Source organism: Branchiostoma lanceolatum, chromosome 15 (assembly GCF_035083965.1).
Source record: "Branchiostoma lanceolatum isolate klBraLanc5 chromosome 15, klBraLanc5.hap2, whole genome shotgun sequence".
Taxonomy (NCBI): Eukaryota; Metazoa; Chordata; class Leptocardii; order Amphioxiformes; family Branchiostomatidae; genus Branchiostoma; species Branchiostoma lanceolatum.
In genome coordinates, this window is record NC_089736.1 from 18,500,260 (window position 1) to 18,522,631 (window position 22,372).

At 41.4% G+C, this 22,372-nt stretch overlaps 1 protein-coding gene across 1 annotated transcript; it reads left to right on the top strand.

Moving 5' to 3' along the window:
* Positions 1-3,121: 3,121 nt before the first annotated feature.
* LOC136420701 (QRFP-like peptide receptor) lies at positions 3,122-16,963 on the top strand. The gene is made up of 4 exons (XM_066407780.1): positions 3,122-4,134; positions 6,569-6,649; positions 10,676-11,172; positions 12,696-16,963. Exons 1-4 carry the CDS (start codon positions 3,760-3,762, stop codon positions 12,871-12,873), a joined length of 1,131 nt encoding a protein of 376 aa, XP_066263877.1. The 5' UTR covers positions 3,122-3,759; the 3' UTR covers positions 12,874-16,963.
* The last annotated feature ends 5,409 nt before the right edge of the window (positions 16,964-22,372 follow it).

A 22,372-nucleotide genomic window follows, 5' to 3' on the forward strand; every position in this document is an offset into this window, starting at 1 on the left:
ATTCATTAAAACAGCCAGACCACTCTCTTGCCAGTTTATATGAATCCTTGTATATACGGCGAAGGTATGTGTTCGAGGAACTCTAGTTAACATATGATCTTTGACTGCTGATTGGTCCTCTTGCTTTTCAGCTTCTTTCTTTTTTTGCTCTTGTGTACCTTCCCATGTTCTCCTAGTCTGCATCCAAATGTTCTCCCTGTCTGCGCCATGTATACATAGGGTATGTAAATACGGCCTGTAATTTTCCTGCAATTGAAAATGCACGCAAGGAATTCCTTAAAGGCATGCCTTGCACAGATAGCGAGAAAATGATAGTTTGAAATTCCGGTTTTCTTTTCGCTCTCTACATTCTACTCCGGAGACACCATTCCTCCTCATAGTTATCACCTGGGAGACGAGCATGACCAAGTACGTGCATATGTAAAGCCGGCCGTGCCTTTACCGGACCTTACAGGCATTAATGGTTCAACCGGTGTTTACCTCCCACTGGCGTGACCTTTCAAACGTTCCTGTGAGCTTCATCACGTCTGCCGCCTACACACGTGGATTCCGCTTGATGAAATTACCGGGCTTTAGCTGTGCAAACCCTAAACACTCACATGCCTGCCAGGTCCTGATTCAGTTGAAAAGGAGGAATCGTCTTAGCTATATGGCATCATTAACGCTACTTGCAGTCCATGCGCGATTCTGGGTAATTTGACATTCTTCAGAGAGCACTCTTCCAGTAAATGGCAGAAAATACAGCTCAGTAATAATAACCCTGGGCGACGTGGGTGTGTTCTGCCGCAGATATCATAGAAGCACTGTAAACATCAATCAACTGTCTGTATCCGCGCACAGGAGGAGAACTAAGCCTTCAAACACGGCCTGAGATCAGCGGGATATAGAATACCCGGCAACCGTCTTCATCACCGAAAAGGAAATGCACTGCTAAGTAATCACGTAAAAGCATGTCGTTTTGTGGCATAAGTGGGGTTTGAAAGATTAAGGAAAACACAGTGTTAGGTGATTCTTTAGATGAATACATGTAGTTTCTTCAGCAGAATAAAACATGGCGGATGGACATATTTGGTACGATTACAACCACATTGCTTATCTGTGACGAAAGCGAATTGGATGCACCCGCTGGTTGACAAGATTTCCCAGTTCTTCATAAGAAAAATATACTGTTTTATTGCTATTTTCGTTTCTTTTTTACCAATCGTTTCATTCAAGATTATGGCGGCAGAATGACGGCAAATTCGAGAGCATATTCCGGATGGGCAGCGCCGATAATTGGTAGACACATGGATGTTAGTAAAATCCTTAAAATATACTTCATTTTTTTGCATACGATACAACGGGTTTTCATTTCCTCCATTAACGATATCATCACCATCAACGTTTGAAACTTTTAGCTAAATTTGCACATCTGACGATAGTCTGAATTACAGTGCTTACAGTCTTCTATCGGCCTATTATTGTTGCACTAATTCACTGTACATAATGGCATATTTTGGGCTTCTATGGCATCATATGAAAATGATCGCAAAGAAGAAAAAAATCTAGGGTTCAAAATCAAATTACACTTTACGGATTCTACCCGTGTCATGGACATTTTTTTACTACTGTCACACAAAAAATATTGTTTTATGATGTCTGTCTGTGTTTTCGGAGTTATGAATTTTCAATGTATGCTAGTCACGTTCGCACTCAGAGTGACAGGAAGTGACACATGTGATGCTAATCAAAACCTTATTTTCATGATAATGGACTATGTATTAAACAAAACATCCGAGAAACTCTAAATATGTCACGGAGGCGTAATATCTTCAGACTTCCGTTTTGGACAGATATGGAATAGAGAATTTTCAACCTCCAAAAAGAGTAACTGTCTTTTTGATATAAAGGTGTCATAAATAGGGATGTCCCTATATCTCAACTGGTAGCAGTCACACAGTTGAGTTGCTGGTTCCAATCAATTGCTACATGTAACTGGGAGACCCCAGTTTAATCCTGGTTAGGATAACTCGGTTGGGGTTTTACCCGTCCTTCAAAAGGGGGAAAGGGCTAGCAACCCCGCCCTAACCACTGTAAGAATATACCCTGCTACTAAAAGAGGGAGGAAACTTGCTGCCCCATGTGCCACAAGGTGCTACAAGGTGAACAACATAGCCTCCACCTCCACTCTTACGGGCGTATGAATCGTAGAATTCGGCAGAAAAAGGAATACTATTAATTAGCCAGTAGAGTCAGTCCACAGTGAAGATCACATTTCGCCCGTCTCTGAGCAGACTAACTGAAAAAGCTGCAGTCTGCTGGTCGCACCCTAATTGATTTATGGCCTAAATGATCTCAACGTCAAAGCTACTGCCTTTGTTCAGAAAATGACCAGATTGATTTTATTGCCTTTCTTCTTGCCGACATATGACAGACTAACGGAGCCTGCAAGTGAAACCCTGGTGTAGTTAGTCTGGTAGAGACTATGAACAACAGACGTCATTAATGGGAGGACAATATCGTGCGTCTGATCACAAATGTCGCACAAATGCCGCATTCCTTGCAAATCGTTAAGGTACTTCCTTCGGCTTTTCGGTGAGTCTTCTCTGAGTTTGGAATTTGGACGTCATCGTCATTTCATAGTGTAGCCTTGGGCCAAACCGCTGGTCTGTTTGAATCTAGCGCAAACAATTGCCAGCACATTAAGTAAACATACACTATTGACGCGGATATTTATTGGCTACACGTTGCGCTATCCACTCCTCTGTAGCCATATTCTTATGTCTTCCTCCTGGCATCTATACTCTGATTAAAAGGAAACTTTGCACACTGGATTGTATTTTTGTAATGCAAGACGTTGCCATGTACGTCGTGACTATTTTCTTAATTGAATGGTAGAATATCAGTTGCTGTGAGCCATTGCGCTGGTGTTTGTTTACATCTGTTATGACCATGGGCAGAATGTTGCCACTGGAAACAATAATCAGAGGCATTTCAGCAAAATGGTGTCTCCAAAAGTAGGCAAGGATTCGCCTCTGTAGTTGACGTCTGCGTGTCTCCATTACTGGTAGCAAATGCAGTATACTTCTGTGATTTTCTTCATCAATATCGCTTACCCTTACTTGAAACTGACAGTATCTTCTATTTCATTTCAAAAGGTGTTATTTCCGTTCTCAGGAGTGGAATTTGATTATGTCTGGGTAGAGGTACCGGCGTTGCCATGACCGCCCCACCGTCATCACAGCCAAGCGCTATGATTGGCTTCTCGGTGCTTCAATGCTCCACCCGAGACAGGATATTTGTCCGGATTCTCTGTACGAGCTAGAGCAGAACGGTGGCAAAGTGCGAGGCGGCGAACATTTGCGCAAATGTAAAATGTCCCCTTTCCACCTACCTTGTTGAAGTCTGTTCGCCTGGGCCGCCCCAACTCTGCAGTGCTGTAGTGTTGTGAGCAGATCAGGAGTGTGTGTACCCGTGCTGGGGGACAACACAGATCAGGAGTGTGTGTACCCGTGCTGGGGGACAACACAGATCAGGAGTGTGTGTACCCGTGCTGGGGGACAACACAGATCAGGAGTGTGTGTACCCGTGCTGGGGGACAACACAGATCAGGAGTGTGTGTACCCGTGCTGGGGGACAACACAGATCAGGAGTGTGTGTACCCGTGCTGGGGGACAACACAGATCAGGAGTGTGTGTACCCGTGCTGGGGGACAACACGCAGCGGTTTGGTCCCTGACAGTGAAGTCAACCTTGCGGCTGGAAAGACGGAGACATCACCATGATGTTAGGAAACATAACTCAGACAATTTTACAGGAACTGTTGCGACGGCATAACATTACTAGGGATGAATTCATAGACATCTTTGGACTGCCTCCTCTTGTATATGTACCAGAACTCTCGCCTGGGGCAAGAACTGTCACTTTAGTTTTCTACATCATTATTTTTCTCGCAGCGTTGCTCGGAAACATCCTTGTCGTGTACGTTGTCTGGAAGAACAAGGTGATGCGTACTACAATGAACATCTTCATATGTTCACTTGCTGCAAGCGACTTGTTTATCACCATTGTCTGCATTCCTGTCACTCTGATGCAAAATATGTTGAAGAACTGGATTCTCGGGGACTTCATGTGCAAGTTGGTTCCCTTTATTCAGGTATGGTGCCCGATTTTATCTGTGTTACTGTTGTTGTTGTTCATGAGGAGGTGTAATCACATATGTCAGGCCACACTGATTTAATTTTCAACACAGAACATGGAGCCTCAACCAACCAAGCAACACATCTTTATGTCAATTCCATCTGTGTATTACATCTGGCATGAGGTAGTTTGATGATAATGGAAGGGCGTAGTTTGTCGTCAAACTACCTTCTTCCTCCTTTGAAAATGTCAGAGATTACAGCATGCAGATATGAAAGAAATCTACAGTATGCTAATTTTCTGACTTATGTGACCACTATATGTACTATATGCACTATCAATATATTTTTATTATATTGCAGGCAGTGTGTGTGTGTGTGTGTGTGTGTGTGTGTGTGTGTGTGTGTGTGTGTGTGTGTGTTGGTTGGTTGGTTGGTTGGTTGGTTAGTCAACAAGAAAACTGCTCAAGAACGGCTGGATGATAGGTTTCATATTTGGTACATCAGTCGGTTGTGACAGAAACTGGAAATGATCACATTTTGGTCCCCTGACAGTTTTCCACGGTTCTGCATTGGAAGGTCCGGTTTCGCTATGTTGTGGACCACCCGTGGTTGTGATTTTTTTGGTAGCAGATGGCTTTTGATGTTAGGAACAGCGATATATAACATCGTCATTGGACTTACTTGAGAATATCTCAATACTTTAATCCCTCATACAGTTTCCATGTCATGTACTTATGATCTGAGAAACCGTAGGAAATTTGAACCTTCAACCTTTCTACAAATCGTTTATCGGAAAATCCTTCATGCCATATTCCATTACTGGATGAACTGGAATATACGTATCCTCAACTATACAAAATGACTTACACACCGTTTTAAATCTGTACGCCCCTATAAACTGAGCCTTTTCATCTCTGGTTCTCGTTTATCCTGTCCTCCTATCACACGACAGCGAACTGACAACTGTAGCTTAAACTATAGTTACTTAAACTATAGTCACTTCCACTGTAGATTAAACTATAGTTTTTTCAACAAGGGTCTCGTCACAAGCCCAGCCTGTAGCTGCGGATGCCACTACGAAACGGTTTCTCACTACATATTACACTGTCCTACATGTAGTTACCTTCGCTCAGTTCTCCTCCGCAAACTTGCCGGTAAGCTTGGACACACCATTAATTCAAACACATTGTCTGACAGCAACAAACAACTCTTACTTTTGGATCTCCTGAATCCCCACCTGCCAACCAAAAAACATTATGAGTAACCTAAACTTCATAATGGAAACAAATCGCTTTGAGATGTTTCGAGTCCAGTCTTTCCATTGGGTGGGGATCTTGAAATTACGCCTAATAACCATGTATTTCCATTCATTCATTCATTCATTCATTCGTTTATTTTTTTAATTCATTTCATCTGTAACGTGTTCATTCATCTATTTGATTGTTAAGTTGTGCAACCTGAGTTTGCCGTAACTTTGTTCTGTCCACCTACGTCTTTTGTTCGCGTATTATAAATAAAGATCTTAAAAAACAAACACAACCGATGCAGCTTTAGGCTTTCTAGCGGAAACAGCCGGGGCATTTTTCTATATGGATATATCGATATGGGAATAGCTTTCCCATTGAATTCGAAGTTGAGGGAGAGATAACTTGGAAGAGTTTTACATTAGAGTATGTTGGTAAAAGTCCTTGCATTACATTTTGAATTTGGATCTGGGTATTGTCGGGTTAGTTCACGTTTAGGCAACAGTGACCTTGGGTTGGTCGATTGCTGCAAAAGGTTGATTCGAAACAGTCCATTTTGTATGGGGAGGGAGATGGAGTGAAATATGCTGCACTTGCTTACACAATTTGCCCTTCAAGTGTTCCTTGTTGGTTCCATTGTGTAACACTGCGCACGGTTCCTTTCCGACCAGCCGTCTTCAATTGTATCATGAGTTACTCGTGACTCACTGAGGGCTCCTATAAGGAGATCAAGACCTACCCACACCAAATATCAAGACATTACACCCAGGCATGCTCGACCTAAGTGTATTAAGCCGCAAGGTGCTTCTTCTCCATTGACCTGCTGTACTTGTCGCTGTTCGTCTTCTAGAAGGGGGTGTGGGGGGGAGGGGGGTTGGTGCTTTGCCCATGTTTTCTTGTCAAGTTTTTATCAGAAAAATGGCTGGTTTTAATGCTGACGTACCGAGTAATAGGAGTGTGCAAAACAATATTGACAACTGATTCTCTTCGTATGACAACGTAACGATATAAACTACTTTGAAACTGAAACTTGAGAAGAGATTCGTGAGCACCAAAAATAGCGTTTCCCATTGTCTTCACTTCTAAGTAAATATTTCTTGAATATGTTGTATATTTCTAGACCAATCCGCACCTACCACCCCTCCATCCAATTTGACATAACGTTACCAACCAATGCAACGGGTTTGTTTGTGTGCTCTTGCAGACCATCGCAGTGGCCTCCAGTGTGCTGACTCTGACCGGGATCGCTATCGAACGTTATTACGCCATCATCCACCCTCTCAAGGTAACAGCGAGCACCAGTCACCACACATGAATGAATGAATGAATGAATGGTTTATTAGGAAAAAGTGTAACATGCTGAATTCATAAACACTGTACAATCATAAATCACAGTATTTTAAAAACACAAGGAAAATACTTAAAACGTCTTGACATACATTATCAAAATATCCATAACGGTTAAAACGAATCAAATTTATCTACAACTCGGTGACATAACAAGATTCTTAAAAGGTAATGAAGCAAACGATTCTGTATCCCATTGTGATTAATTGTTGAGTAAGTGGACTAGATAGGGCACTGGGGAGTTCTTGTAGCGGTTAGTTCTGCACTTGATGTTTCTGAGTTTCCCACAGTTTCTAGTGTTTCTGCCATGTAGTTCCCCCACTGTAGATGGGAGGAGTTCGGGGTTAAGTTTGTTCGCAAATTTTCGGCATAGGTCCTCTCGACGGTCGTTCAGTGTCTCAAGACCTGTTAGCTGCAGGGCTGAGTCATAGGTGGTGTATTGTCCTCTCAAAATTGTGCGCAGCGCCCTCTTCTGCACACGCTCCAACCTGATAACCTGAAGGTTCATTGATTTAACCTGAAGGTTCATTGATTTAAGGTTCACCCTAACCTACTTCTGTTTATAGCAGGAGATTACACATATATTAGTCATTTGAATTTGCAGTTCTAAACAGTTTCTGTTCGAAAAGCGCTGAGGTCGAGGGAGGTGTAGTAAAGGAGGCAGCTGAATACCGTATAATCCACCTCGGATAGGACGTTAAATGGAGGCTCCGTGTTTGAGGAAAGCCACACCTTGAGCACGTTAAAAAACCCCACCACGCTTATCGAAAAGAGTAGGGGTCTTTCCCGGTGTGAGTGGATCAAACCTTACAGTCTGGTCTGGGTTGACATCTTGAAAAGGTGACAGTCACCTGTTATGTCAATGCTTCCACAAATGTGGTAAATCTGAATAAATGAACAAATAAATAGATGAAATAAAATAAACAACTTCCCTCTTTCCCTAGAAAAAATGGTCATAAAAAAAGTAGAGTCGGTCGGTAAGGATTCCCGAATTTAAAAAAAAATCGGCCGAAGAGATTCAGCAAATATATTTGAGCAATTGAAAACTGAACTGAATCAGGCACTCGTATTGTCAACATCATATTGTAATTATACAGATGTATATTGTACAAGCAGAAGTATATTGATACACTGAACAAAGAAGTACAATGTTTTCCACACATTCTTACATCAACTGTTCAATTTTCTCACTCAGATGAAGAACTTTATTGCGCAACAATTGTAACGGGTACAATGTATAGCAATTTGTAGATACATAACAATCGACTATTTCTAATATTTAACAATTTCAAAGAACTTATCTATAACATGAATAACAATCGATCTAATGATGTGCATTCTAATGGCTAAAACAGTATACAATGTAATGATGATGATGATTGTATTCTGTGTAGTATATGATGGTAGTATTCAATGTAGACGTAGATGTAGATGTGTCAGGAATCCAAAACAATGTCTCGTTTTTGCATAGAGTTGTATATAAATTGGCCTTCATAGGTAGATATATGAACAGGGCAGGATAATATCATATTGAATATCTCTGTCTTGGTATGTCAGATCGAAAATTCTCTGTCGGTCAGCGGTCCGCCAAAAAAAGGCTCGGGTCCGCAGGTTTTTGCTAGGGTCGGCCGGGTAACCGGAAACACAACTTCTCCTCGGCCTTAAGTTATGGATGATATTTTCTCATCACCATCACCACACCTGACATCTTTGCCTAGTTGGTGAACAGTCAAAACGGGAACTTGTGACTGCTTTGAGTTCAGCTGGCTCCATTTACCGAAATGCACGAAATGCACGAAATACACGAAATACACAAGGGGGTGGTTGAAATCTACCGAATAGACTAAAGATAGACGCCGTGAGCCCCAACCCCGTACCCGGCAGCCCAGAGGGACAAATTTCTGGCATCGGGGCCCAGCCGGGACTACACCTCTTCGGGCACCGGCGCAATTGGGACCAAAGTATAAGAGCAGCCATCGTTGAGCGTCGGGTGGTGGAGTTTGAACATTTTTCATCGTCCTACGATTTCTATAGTAACGCCATCTTTTTTTCTGCTAATGAGGTGGTAAATTGATGATAATTCAGCTATTGCCAACGTTGCTGAAAACTGTGGACACCAGAACACAATAGCAACCAGAACGTAGTAGAGCCTGCCTGGAATGCTAAGTTTCCACGCGTCTTGCACAAGTGATGTGAATAATTGCCTTCGCCAAGACGAATATGCTTTCAGTTCTTGCAGCGGCCGACTTTGTTTGAGATTTTGAAAGAGAATAAGGGATTGACAGATCGTCGTCACTTCTGGTTTGCAGATAGCGCAAGTAGCAATTGATAAAATTAAACGTCGTCCTTGTTCCGACTCTCTTCGCCACTTTCATACTTTGGAGTGGCTAGACAAAATCATCAGCTGATATGATATATGCAAATGAGCACCTTATTTGCATGATTGATGTGAATCTTGGCTGTCTTAGCTGTGAGTGTAGCTGTGTGGCACAAGGGCTATAGACATGGAAATGGCACCGACCTATACTATAAGGAACTAGAGTTCCACGAACACTTTATCTTCGCCAAATAATCAAGGCTTATTATGGAGAGTGATTAATATTTACATGCTTATCACCCGCTGCAAATTTGATCATGCACCATACCATTTGGAAGTTATGCGGGGGGGTGGGGGTGGTGGAGAATGAGTCCAGTCTAGATAGTGTTAAAAATCATTTGGTGGTACAGGACTAGTATATGTGTAGAGTGTGCTGATATATGTAACAAGTTTAATGAACTTTCAGATGCTACAAGTATCGAATTCCTGCCATTGATCACTATGGAATTATGGTTTTTCCTCATCAATTATGCATATTGGCTCCCATATGCATAATTACCATCTATCTAAATCAAATTATAACTTAAGCTATTAACAAACCAAAAAACATGATGATCCATTGACCCCTTCTTGAGTTATTACCAAATGAAGGGCGCACAGCTGGCACACAGCTGGGTGACCTAAATCCCAAGCCAGGCAATCCTCCAAGTGTCCCTGAATTGAGGTCGAGTAACAGCTTTCAATGGGATTATACATTACTCTCTTTAATTATGTAAATGAAGCCCCAATTTGCATACTATACATTTCATTATGTTAATCATCACCTAAGGTACCTGCGTACCAAAAGCAATAAAGATACACCAAACCCTGCATGAGTTATCCTCCTCCAAAGTTTCATACATAAAGGCCCACTGCAGCTCAAAACAAGTCGTCAAGAGGCCCAAACTTACACCACTTGTTCCCTGCCCCAAGACCCATCCACTATGAAAAAATCATGAACCTGGCGCCTCCAGAAAATTTCACCCCAAACTTTGAAGCTCCGCTGCAATACTTTAGATACCCGCTAGAAGGCCCATTATCGAACTTGACCTTCCTTTCTGTAAACCTTACCCACCCACTAAGTATCATGCAGAACCATCGACAGCTTCTCGAGTTATGTTGGCGACATACAAATACACATACACACAAAGCCCGCTGCAGTACCGACGGAAAATGCCAGGGGAACCATTTTTGAACTTGACCTCCGTTTCTACAACATCTACACACCTGCAAAAAATCATGAAGATCCATCAACGTTTCCGTCACTTTTTTTTGCCTACATACTAACACAAAAAATTCAAAGTCCGCTGCAGTACTGTTGAAAAACGCAAGGTGAACCATTTTCGAACTTGACCTTCCTTTGCACAACCACTACACACCTACCAAAAATCATAAAGATTCATTGAAGTTTTCTTGAGTTATGCTCCTGACATACATACAGACCCACCCAACAGATTTTTCAACCGAAAACATAATCTTCCCCGAGTACTAATACTCGGCGAAGATAATTATGCTGAATCAAACTTTTGGTGAAGTTAGATTAACTAAGTTCGCTTTGACTTAGGTTGGGGAGTACGCAACCTGCATGTGTAACTCTTTATCCTGCAGGTCAAGTACCTTCTGAGCAAGACCCGTGCCGGGATCATCCTGGCCCTGGTGTGGGCGGTGTCCGTCGGCGTGGCCACTCCCATGCTCTTCGTCCACAAGGCGGAGGAAATCCATGATTTCCTGTACGATCAGCGCTACGTGACCTGCCAGGAGAAGTGGTGGGGACCAACTCAACAGACAGCCTACACAATCTTCAACCTTGTCGTCCTGTTCATCATCCCACTGCTCACCATGACCAGCCTGTACATCCGCATCGCTCACCGCCTGTGGGTGCAGCAGCCTGTCGGCGTGATCAGCGGGAACCTCGCTCACGGCAACTCCGTTCGGCGCAAGCGTCAGGCCATCAAGATGCTGGTGGTTGTCGTGTTGCTGTTCGCTGTTTGCTGGCTACCCTACCACACCGTCACCGTGATGAACGAACTGACTGGACTTCTACTGGGGGAGAAATCTGCCAAGCTTCTGATCGCCATTGTGCAGTTGATTGCTTTCAGCAACAGGTGAGCTGTTAACAACCGGTTGAAAAACGTCACCAGTTAAGTGCTTATTGTCAGCCTTTCTTTCGTCGCGGCCCTACATACAGATAAAACTAAAATTAATGCAATTTTTACCTTCCCCAAGAATGTATTTAGCAGCGTTTGGATGTGGATGTGTAACGTAGCGCTACCAATTATAATTCAATTCATTCAAAACGTCATTTACAAGGTGGACAGAGCCAAATGTTAAACCCATGGAAAGGAATATCAGGTCTTCTAAAACGAAAAAAATGCATGGTCTGTAACTTTTTGTCCACCTGGTTAACGCCGTACAAGCGTGTATCTATACAGAGGTCTATGATGAAGAACAGTGCTAGGGTTACCCATTATGGTCCACTTGCGTCTTTCTCCTTCTAGCGCTCTACTTGAAGAACACAGATTAGAAAATTGCACATAAATTGTCCAAAGTAGTCTACAGACAGATACTAGTTAAGTCACTATATGTTTGTCCCACCGCTTGCTTGAGGCGATTGAAGAAAACAATGCTGTGCAGTCAATTTCAACCACGCCGAGAGGCACGTGAAGTTCACGTGATAAACGCATGGCAACATTGTTTTGACTTGCAAAAATGTAGTGTAGGTGAGGGAGGTCGCAGGGTTGTATCAAACACTCCTAAAACTAGTAAGAGGTTCAAACCTCGAATCACCACAGATAGTTTGAATAACAAAGAAAAGGTTTTATGTCAGCTACTACCATGCATGGCGCTTCCAGGTAACATGTTGTTATGACTTCAGGAGTTTCTTCTGTCGTGCCGCTGGATGTAAACCCATTTCGTTGCTTTGTATAAAGGAGAGTCATGACTAATGAACATACTTATGTCGTTTTTTAGTGCTCATGGGAACTGGCTTTTGCTTAATACACCTCGATATGTTTGTATGACCCAAAGTGGACAAAATTGGTAGCGAACCATAACTGGCAGTGCTACGTTAGCAAAACTCAAGAAGCTATGGATGGAGTGTCCATTTTCTTGTTCTATAAAACATAATTGGATTCCCCCCCTCCCGGTACTGCAACAGAACTTCCCGTTTTGATATCTCGTGTTCTGTACATGCTATGGCCATGATTTTTGAGTGATAGATGGCTTTTCTGCTCAGTAAAAAGCGACATGTCTACCAGCTTTCTTTGAAACAGTTTCACACTTCAAAACATAAGTCAAGGAGGGATGAAGAAATTTCATGTTTTTTGACCTGTAGGTAACTTTGATGGAGACCAATATAATGTCATGTTCATAAATGCAAATTAGGAATTGATGTTGATCTGAAAACCATTTGCATAATTAATGAGGAAATGCTGCAATAGCTTCCTGAAGAAGAGTATTTGCTGCATGTTATTTGGAAAGAGGAGATAATTAATATTCATGTACTAATAAGACACTTAATTGCATATCATATTGTATCAATGTAGCAGGATGAAGAACGGGAGGACGGGACATAGCAGGTCAGGAGATCTGGTAACTGATGATTACAACACTGTCTTCTTTCCTATAGCTTTAACAACCCGGTGGTGTACGCCATCCTCAATGAAAACTTCAAGAAGAACTTCATGGCGATGCTGCGGTGCGGGGTGAACAGAGTGTCTCCGCAGCAGGTCACTCCCAACACCATGCAGACTCCTCTGGACGCGTCCACGCGCAGCTGCAGACTGCCTCCGCAGCAGCAGATCTGATCTGTGGGAACCATCGACATCGGCGTGAGATGCATGGACAGTTCTGTCTTTGACTCTGCCATGAGTTCCCAAACAGTAGTGAAGACGGTCATACCCACATGCTCATGTTTGGCTTTACCAACAAATATTTCAGTCCTTTCACATGACACCCACTGTGAAGATAATACTTTAGGTTAGGGCACAGTTGAAGGGAAACAAAAAAGAGAACATGGTATAAAGAAATTGAAAAAACCTACGGCCATAGTATTATGTGTTCATCAAGCCTCTATACACAGGAAGTATCTTTTCCAGATTCATTTCCATTCTTTCGGGTTATATTCAGGAAGCCAATTTACTTGTTTTTTGAAGACTGTAGGCCCTCTGGCTACTGGTTTTGCGTCTGTCGGTGTTAAAGTGGATCTAAAAAGCTTTAGATCTAAAGAAATAGCTGTGCAGGTTGCCAGACTAAGCTCCATTGCATTTTTTGTGTTCACAATGATATAACCATGACTGAGAGGGGAAAACAAAACAACTGTCAGACAAGTGCGTAGACAGTGTACCACAAAGTGAAGAGAGGATAAACAGGCACTTAAGTTGTCCTCCTACACCTTAAAACAACATGAAATGTACACAGTACAAATACAGAATGCGTTGAACACGCGTGGTCTAACTTTGAAGGCTTCTTTTAGCTCCGGGCGAAGAGGAATGATATTTTGTACAATAGGATCATATTTCTTTGCCATTAACAGCGTGTCAAGAAAAGCCCTGATTTGTATGATTTCTGTCTGATGATGTTCCAAATGGCGCAGATCCTATTAATTCCTAATATGGTATTATGATAGTTTCTCATTACCTTATAGAAAAGGTATTGCAATCAGTTGATATGCTTGTTTGTTTGTTTGTTTGTTTGTTTGTTTGTCTTGGTGTGAGTCCGCAATGATGTGAATATTGCTTTGCGGCAGCATATAATGAAGAAGTGGTGTAATAGGACACTTGGATAATTGGAAGTAAGGTTTGGCTCGGGTCCAACTGTGTTGTAGTTAAGAGTCAGGATAACTCTCATGGTTATACCCATTCAGTAATGCCAGGTTGTTGGAGAACCCACTTAGAGGTTGTCACAATCATGTCCAGTAGATTGTGCCAGTCTCTTGTAATTTCATATAGCGTTGTAGTGATGGGGGTGCGCCCAAGCTTGGTGGCGCTTGATTCCTTCGTTGGTCCCGAAATGGGAAGTTGTAAGATTTAGCATGCTTTAGTTCAGACTTGAATGTGTGAAGGTCAGACTTGAATGTGTGAAGGTCAGACTTGAATGTGTGAAGGTCAGACTTGAATGTGTGAAGGTCAGACTTGAATGTGTGAAGGTCAGACTTGAAGGTGTGAAGGTCAGACTTGAAGGTGTGAAGGTCAGACATTGAAGGTGTGAAGGTCAGACTTGAAAGTGTGAAGGTCAGACTTGAAGGTGTGAAGGTCAGACTTGAAGGTGTGAAGGTCAGACTTGAAGGTGTGAAGGTCAGATTTGAAGGTGTGAAGGTCAGACTTGTTATTTATGACTATGACTTAGTGCACTTGTTATCTATCGATTGCGTGGCACAATGGTAGATTGTTAAGTCCAGAACCCAGTGGTCCTAGGTGCAAATAGATTTGATATAGATTTGACATGTCAAGATTACAATGCCATTATGCTACGAGAAACTTAGTATTGTCTGTGGAAATAGTGGTTCCAAAATGAAATCTATATTCTTATGTACCAAAAGGACAAATGTCAATTTTCAAGTAGATTTCTCAAAAATTGTATTGTGTTAAACATGTATAGTGTTCTGTGCGCCGTACAAGAATTTGTATTTCTTATTTGGGTCATTAACACTTAAATGATACGCTAGACCATGGGAATATGGCGCTGAGCCTCTGTCGGCTAAGCAACGGTCCTGCTTAAAAATGATGGTATTGTTTAGAGGTATTGTTAGATTGACATATCATTGTACCCTCTCTTTGAACGTTGACGAACATGCCTTATTTACCTGTGAATATCTTGTTTGGTGTTTATGTATTAACATTTGTGCACTTTCAGTAGTTTCTGTTATTTGTTGAAATCGGTTATTTGGTATATTTAACGAATACTTGATTATCCAAGTGGTGGTTTGGATTTGAAATACTTGTTCCGTGTTGTAAAAAAAAAAACACGAAAAAGTGACGATGTTGGTCTTGAACAGTTAATACATGTAACGTTATGTGAATATAACATAAATTCCTCAGAATTCAGGTTGCAGTGGATGAAGTATGTCATGTACTTGCAGTAAACTATATAAAACTAGAGTTCCACGAACACATTATCTTCGCCAAATAATCAAGGCTCATTGTGGCGAGTGATCAATATTTACATGCTTATCACCCCCTACAAATTTGATCATACACAGTACCGTTTGAAAGTTATGATGGGGGGGGGGGGATGAGTCCAGTCTAGATAGGAATAAAAATCATTTGGTGGTACAGGACTAGTATATGTGTATAGTGTGCTGATATATGTTATAACTGGTCATCAAAAAAATTGAAAGTTATAATCTAATGGTACAGTCAATATATATGAATAGAATAAATCTTTATTCCATATCATACACATTTTGCAAGACATAGTACATGTGACTTTTCTATACGGTGCTAGGTAATACCTAGCAGTGGTGCAGTTTTGGTGCAGTGTATTCTCTGAGCAGAGGAGTGGGTCCGGCTGGTTTTTGACATGTTTTTAGGTGTTTTTGTCAGGCTTTCGATTTGGTCCCCTTTTCGTTATGTTTCCAACCGTGTGTTGGACAAAAATGCCTAAACTGAACACGATAAAAACCAACCGGACCCACACATCTGCTTGGAGTGCAGACTGTCTAATCTGTTTATTTATGTTCCCCATGTGTTTATCTATACTTTTAGGCAAGGCCCTCTGTTGACCTGTTTCGGGAACACTGTCACATGCCCCATTATATACTAGTAATGTAGTGGATTTATAAACAATCCTTACTAATTATGCAGATTAGCTCCTGATTTGCATAATTAGCCATTGATTGTGTAAAGCACCATCTAAGCTCTCTAGATACCAAACTTCACGACGATCTGTCGACCCCTTCTCAAGTTATTCATGTCCGAAGGTCAAAACAAAAACAACCACTGCAGTTCCAAACAAGATGCTAGGGGGCCCAAACTTACACAACTTAATTCCTGTGGTATGAGCTATCTACCACACAAAAATCATGGCCATAGCACTTTCAGAAAATATGCTCCAAAATTTTGAAGCTCCCCTGCAGTACCTTAGGTACCCGCTAGAAGGCCCATTATCGAACTTGACCTTCCTTTCTGTAAACCCTACCCATCCACTAAATATCATACAGAACCATTAACAGCTTCTGGAGTTATGTTGTCCACATACAAATTCACATCCACACAAATCCCGCTGTAGTACTGAAGGAAAATGTCAGGGGAACCATTTTTTAAGTTGACCTCCGTTTCCACCTGACAACATCTACACATCTACAAAAAATCATGAGGATCCATCAACGTTTCCGTCACTTTTTTTGCCTACATACAAACACACAAAAATTAAAAGTCCGCTGCAGTACTGTTGAAAAACGCAAGGTGAACCATTTTTGAACTTGACCTTCCTTTGCACAACCACTACACACCTACCAGAAATCATAAAGATTCATCAAAGGTTTCTTGAGTTATGCTCTTGACATACATACAGACCCACCAAACAGCTGGCTCAACCGAAAACATATTAATCTTCCCCGAGTACTATAATCGTACTCGGCGAAGATAACTATCTGCTTGCTGTAGGAACGATTTCAATCATATATATTCTTTTGTGCTGTTTTTGAATTACCGTCGTAATATGTCACTTGTTTACTCCAGTGGATTTTGTATTCCCAATTCGTATCAGTGACTTATCACTGAACTCCACAAGTCTGTTTCTCTGTCTCTCTCAGCCCAGGTAGAACATGTCGGGCTGTATGTGACTTGATGTTCAGAGATGTAGTGAGTTAGGATGTTAAGGCTACGGATGTTACATATGACAGTAGAGTCGACGACCAAAGCACACCAGGACAATAAAGATGACATTCTGGCCAGATTCGCTTGGAAAATGATTGTTTGCCAATGTTACTATGACTACACTATATAAAGATTTATATACTCTATATATTATAATACTATATAAGAAGGGGTTTGATGAAAGCTGTACAGAAATGAAACATTTCATGTGCGTGGCATCGTGTGGTGCAATCGGTACGTTGTTTCGCACGGAACCGAGAGGTCCCGAGTTCGAAACCACTGATATACCCCGATATTGTGCCCCTGGGAAAGGCACTTCATACAACTTTCCTCACTTCACTCGGATGTAAATGAGTACCTAGCTTCGGTTAGGGGCGTCCCTCGGATAAAATGTTAGATGCTTAAAGAAACAATACCAAATTCAGATGTAAGAAGTGGGTCCTTTAAAGAGAATTTTGCAATCTGATGATTAGACTAAAACCAGAGAAAGGTACTTAAAGTCTCATAACTCGATAACAAAGCACGATATTTGAAATCCGTTTTCAGTTTCAAACTACTGGCCAAAAGACCTTTTGAATGAGCCCAAGTTTGGCCCGTTTGAAGAATGGTTAGGGTTAGGGTTAGGATTAACACCTAGGGTTAGGGTTAACTTTTAAAGTCTCATAACTCGATAAGAAAGCACGATATTTGAAATCCGTTTTCAGTTTCAAACTCCTGGCCTTTGAATGAGCCCAAGTTTGGCCCGTTTTAAGAATAGTTAGGGTTAGGGTTAGGATTAACACCTAGGGTTAGGGTTAACTTTTAAAGTCTCATAACTCGATAAGAAAGCACGATATTTGAAATCCGTTTTCAGTTTCAAACTACTGGCTAAAAGACCTTTTGAATGAGCCCAAGTTTGGCCCGTTTGAAGAATGGTTAGGGTTAGGGTTAGGATTAATACCTAGGGTTAGGGTTAGGGTTAACTTTTAAAGTCTCATAACTCGATAAGAAAGCACGATATTTGAAATCCGTTTTCAGTTTCAAACTCCTGGCCAAAAGACCTTTTGAATGAGCCCAAGTTTGGCCCGTTTGAAGAATGGTTAGGGTTAGGGTTAGGATTAACACCTAGGGTTAGGGTTAGGGTTAACTTTTAAAGTCTCATAACTCGATAAGAAAGCACGATATTTGAAATCCGTTTTCAGTTTCAAACTCCTGGCCTTTGAATGAGCCCAAGTTTGGCCCGTTTGAAGAATGATTAGGGTTAGGGTTAGGGTTAGGACTGACACCTAGGGTTTGGGTTAGGGTTAACTTTTAAAGTCTCATAACTCGATTAGAAAGCACGATATTTGAAATCCGTTTTCAGTTTCAAACTCCTGGCCAAAAGACCTTTTGAATGAGCCCAAGTTTGGCCCGTTTGAAGAATGGTTAGGGTTAGGGTTAGGATTAACACCTAGGGTTAGGGTTAGGGTTCACTTTTAAAGTCTCATAACTCGATAAGAAAGCACGATATTTGAAATCCGTTTTCAGTTTCAAACTCCTGGCCAAAAGACCTTTTGAATGAGCCCAAGTTTGGCCCGTTTGAAGAATGGTTAGGGTTAGAATTAACACCTAGGGTTAGGGTTAGGGTTAACTTTTAAAGTCTCATAACTCGATAAGAAAGCACGATATAATAAATCCGTTTTCAGTTTCAAACTCCTGGCCTTTGAATGAGCCCAAGTTTGGCCCGTTTGAAGAATGATTAGGGTTAGGGTTAGGACTGACACCTAGGGTTTGGGTTAGGGTTAACTTTTAAAGTCTCATTAAAAAAAGGTACCATAGCCTTTTGGGGCCGTTGGAGCAGCGGGTTGTTACCCACCGTGTCTAGGGCACGGTATTGGAAGGCGGAGCCCATCCCTCTCCTTCCACCGCCTTTTACCTCCCCAACCGAAGTCAGGTACCCATTTCTACACCTGGGTGGAGTGAGGAAAGTCGTGTAAAGTGCCTTTCCCAAGGGCACAACATCGGGACGCATGTCCAGACATGTCTGGGGGAAAGCCGGGATTGAACCCGGGTCTCCTTGTTTGGCAGTCCCATGTTCTAACCACTGCGCCACGGGATGCCACTAGTCTCATTACTCGATAACAAATCACGATATTTGAAATCCGTTTTCAGTTTCAAACTACTGGCTAAAAGACCTTTTGAATGAGCCCAAGTTTGGCCCGTTTGAAGAATGGTTAGGGTTAGGGTTAGGATTAACACCTAGGGTTAGGGTTAGGGTTAACTTTTAAAGTCTCATAACTCGATAAGAAAGCACGATATTTGAAATCCGTTTTCAGTTTCAAACTCCTGGCCTTTGAATGAGCCCAAGTTTGGCCCGTTTGAAGAATGGTTAGGGTTAGGGTTAGGGTTAGGATTAACACCTAGGGTTAGGGTTAACTTTTAAAGTATCATAACTCGATAAGAAAGCACGATATTTGAAATCCGTTTTCAGTTTCAAACTCCTGGCCTAAAGACCTTTTGAATGAGCCCAAGTTTGGCCCGTTTGAAGAATGGTTAGGGTTAGGGTTAGGATTAACACCTAGGGTTAGGGTTAACTTTTAAAGTATCATAACTCGATAAGAAAGCACGATATTTGAAATCCGTTTTCAGTTTCAAACTCCTGGCCAAAAGACCTTTTGAATGAGCCCAAGTTTGGCCCGTTTGAAGAATGGTTAGGGTTAGGGTTAGGATTAACACCTAGGGTTAAGGTTAGGGTTAACTTTTAAAGTCTCATAACTCGATAAGAAAGCACGATATTTGAAATCCGTTTTCAGTTTCAAACTCCTGGCTAAAAGACCTTTTGAATGAGCCCAAGTTTGGCCCGTTTGAAGAATGATTAGGGTTAGGGTTAGGATTAACACCTAGGGTTAGGGTTAGGGTTAACTTTTAAAGTCTCATAACTCGATAAGAAAGCACGATATTTGAAATCCGTTTTCAGTTTCAAACTCCTGGCCAAAAGACCTTTTGAATGAGCCCAAGTTTGGCCCGTTTGAAGAATGGTTAGGGTTAGGGTTAGGATTAACACCTAGGGTTAGGGTTAGGGTTAACTTTTGAAGTCTCATAACTCGATTAGAAAGCACGATATTTGAAATCCGTTTTCAGTTTCAAACTCCTGGCCAAAAGACCTTTTGAATGAGCCCAAGTTTGGCCCGTTTGAAGAATGGTTAGGGTTAGGGTTAGGATTAACACCTAGGGTTAGGGTTAGGGTTAACTTTTAAACTCGTCAAATCTCTGATATAATCGATAAACCCTCCGACAAGACTGAAGACGACCTTGCCGTCACAGAAAACAACCAACTGAATTTGGCATGTGTATTGTCTGCCACAATCTACAATGTACACTAGTCTCCCTTATAACATCAGAACAACTAAACATCGATATTTCAAACGTCAAGAAGAACAACTTCTTATTGGCACGACATGATTCTGGCGACATCTAGCAAACTGGTATCCAAAAAGGCCCCTGTTGTTGTATGGATGGGTGTAAATATTGTACTTCTTTGTTCTGTTGATCAATATGTTGGTTTTTATATGTATATCTGTATGATTACAATTTGATGATGAAAACAAATGTCCGGTTTTGCTATTTGGTTTAAATCAGACATAGCGGTTAAAAGCTCTTCATGGAGCTGAAAAGCTTGTGTGATTCCCGATTATCAAAGATGGTCTCCTGCTTATCATGTGGCTAGATATGGTTCGCGGGGTATCAGGAACGATGCACGTAGGACAGGTAGATGGTTACGCAAGTTAACAGGAACACCCAGGTATGCAGCCTGCGTCAGGACCATGCCGCCCACCTGACGCCCGGGGTTTGTTTGGGATGAACCAGGTATTAACTTTTATCCACACGGCGCATCACAAGGAATAACGTCGGAAGTTTTCTTAAGCTCCTGACCAGTTTTACTTAACCTGGTGGGTGGACGATGTAAATTGAAGGACGCAGGCTGAACAATGGTCACAATGAGTGGCAGATGGCTTCGGGCTGGGGAATGGTTGGACCCTCTAGTTGCTTTGCCTGAAACTACAGACTTGTTTTTGTCTTCAACTTTGAAACAGGATAACTCAAGAAGGGATCGATCGATTTTCATGATTTTTTAAGTTGTCGGTAAGGTCACAGCTAATAAATCTTATGGATGACATACTCGGCAAGCTCCGAATGTAATGCATTAATGCGAGAGCGCGATCGACAAAAAGATGGGGAAAAACAAGATGCCTCATTTTTCAAAACAGAGACGTAGTCTCACTTCTACAACAAGAGTTCGGAGACCTCATATCGCCATGAAACATGTAACTGTATGAGTCTTTGTAGTAGATTCATTGTTTCATCTTGTCTCATTTATTTTACAAATCAGACTGTAATTAGCATCGTCTGTTGTAAATGATGGTCTTCTCTTCCAAAATTACATAATTTATTATATTGTATGTATGAAAGTCCTTATCTTTGGCGAAATATCATGTTCAGATATCATCATAAATCATGCGAATGACTTGCACATTAACATAATCTATGCATGGAGAAGTACACCTTAACTAACTAACCATAAAGGAATCATGGAACTTTCGCAATAATCCATGCAAATGAGGACCTTCTTTGCATAATTGGTATCTGTAGACGTTCCACCTGACACAAATTACATATGGCACATGCATCAAAGTCCTACTATGCAAATTAGGCAAATAAGGATCTAATTTGCATTTCATTGTGTACATCTCTGTCTAAGCTACATGCATACCGATTATCATGGAAATCCTTAGTTCCTGTATTCAGTTATCCTTCTTGGAAGATTTTAACAAAAACTCCTCTACACTTCCACAAAAAACTACCAGGACGGAACCTAAGCTATTTCTTCCTTACATAAAGAAATCAAGACCATATCCAGGTCAAAAGATAAAATAAAAAACTCGGAGGTTCTGTTGCAGTGCCAAGGGGCCAAAAATCGACATCAAATATACTAAGTAATCAAAATCCATCCACGCCAAGTACGAAAACCCGTAAACACAAACAGATACACCCCTATTTCCACTTTAGTACTAGCAACGTATTTAATTGTGGAACAGGAAATGATGAATTAATGTTTACTAACGGTTTTTGCCTCATCAAGAAGGCTATACTACCCTGATGGTAAATGATATTTCTGACACATGCCAATCATATGACCGGTTTGTTATATTTGTAGATTATGTAAATTTTGACCTCATTTGCATAATCAATGAGGAACTGCCAAAGTTTGCATACTTATAGAGGGGACCACCAATGGACATCAGGGCATAATTAGAAATCTTATTTGTATACATCAATGAGATACAATAGAACTTTGATTATGTAAAGTAACTTGCATAAATATCCTCTATTATATTAGTGTTCTGTTTATTGTTTGCAACTAGTCCTGGATCATGTTGCTGCCAATGCAGAAAGTCTCCTCTAGCTAGTGTGAGATACATGGTTGTACCTACACACCTTTCAGATGCAGTGAGAATTCAGGTACACAAAA

What these genes read in the sequence shown, in the direction of transcription:
- LOC136420701 (XM_066407780.1), top strand. Translation starts at nt 3,760, where the DNA reads ATGATGTTAGGAAACATAACTCAGACAATTTTACAGGAACTGTTGCGA. An exon ending in AGTTGGTTCCCTTTATTCAG is followed by an intron (nt 4,135 to 6,568) that starts GTATGGTGCCCG and finishes GTGCTCTTGCAG; the next exon opens with ACCATCGCAGTGGCCTCCAG. An exon ending in TTGATTGCTTTCAGCAACAG is followed by an intron (nt 11,173 to 12,695) that starts GTGAGCTGTTAA and finishes TCTTTCCTATAG; the next exon opens with CTTTAACAACCCGGTGGTGT.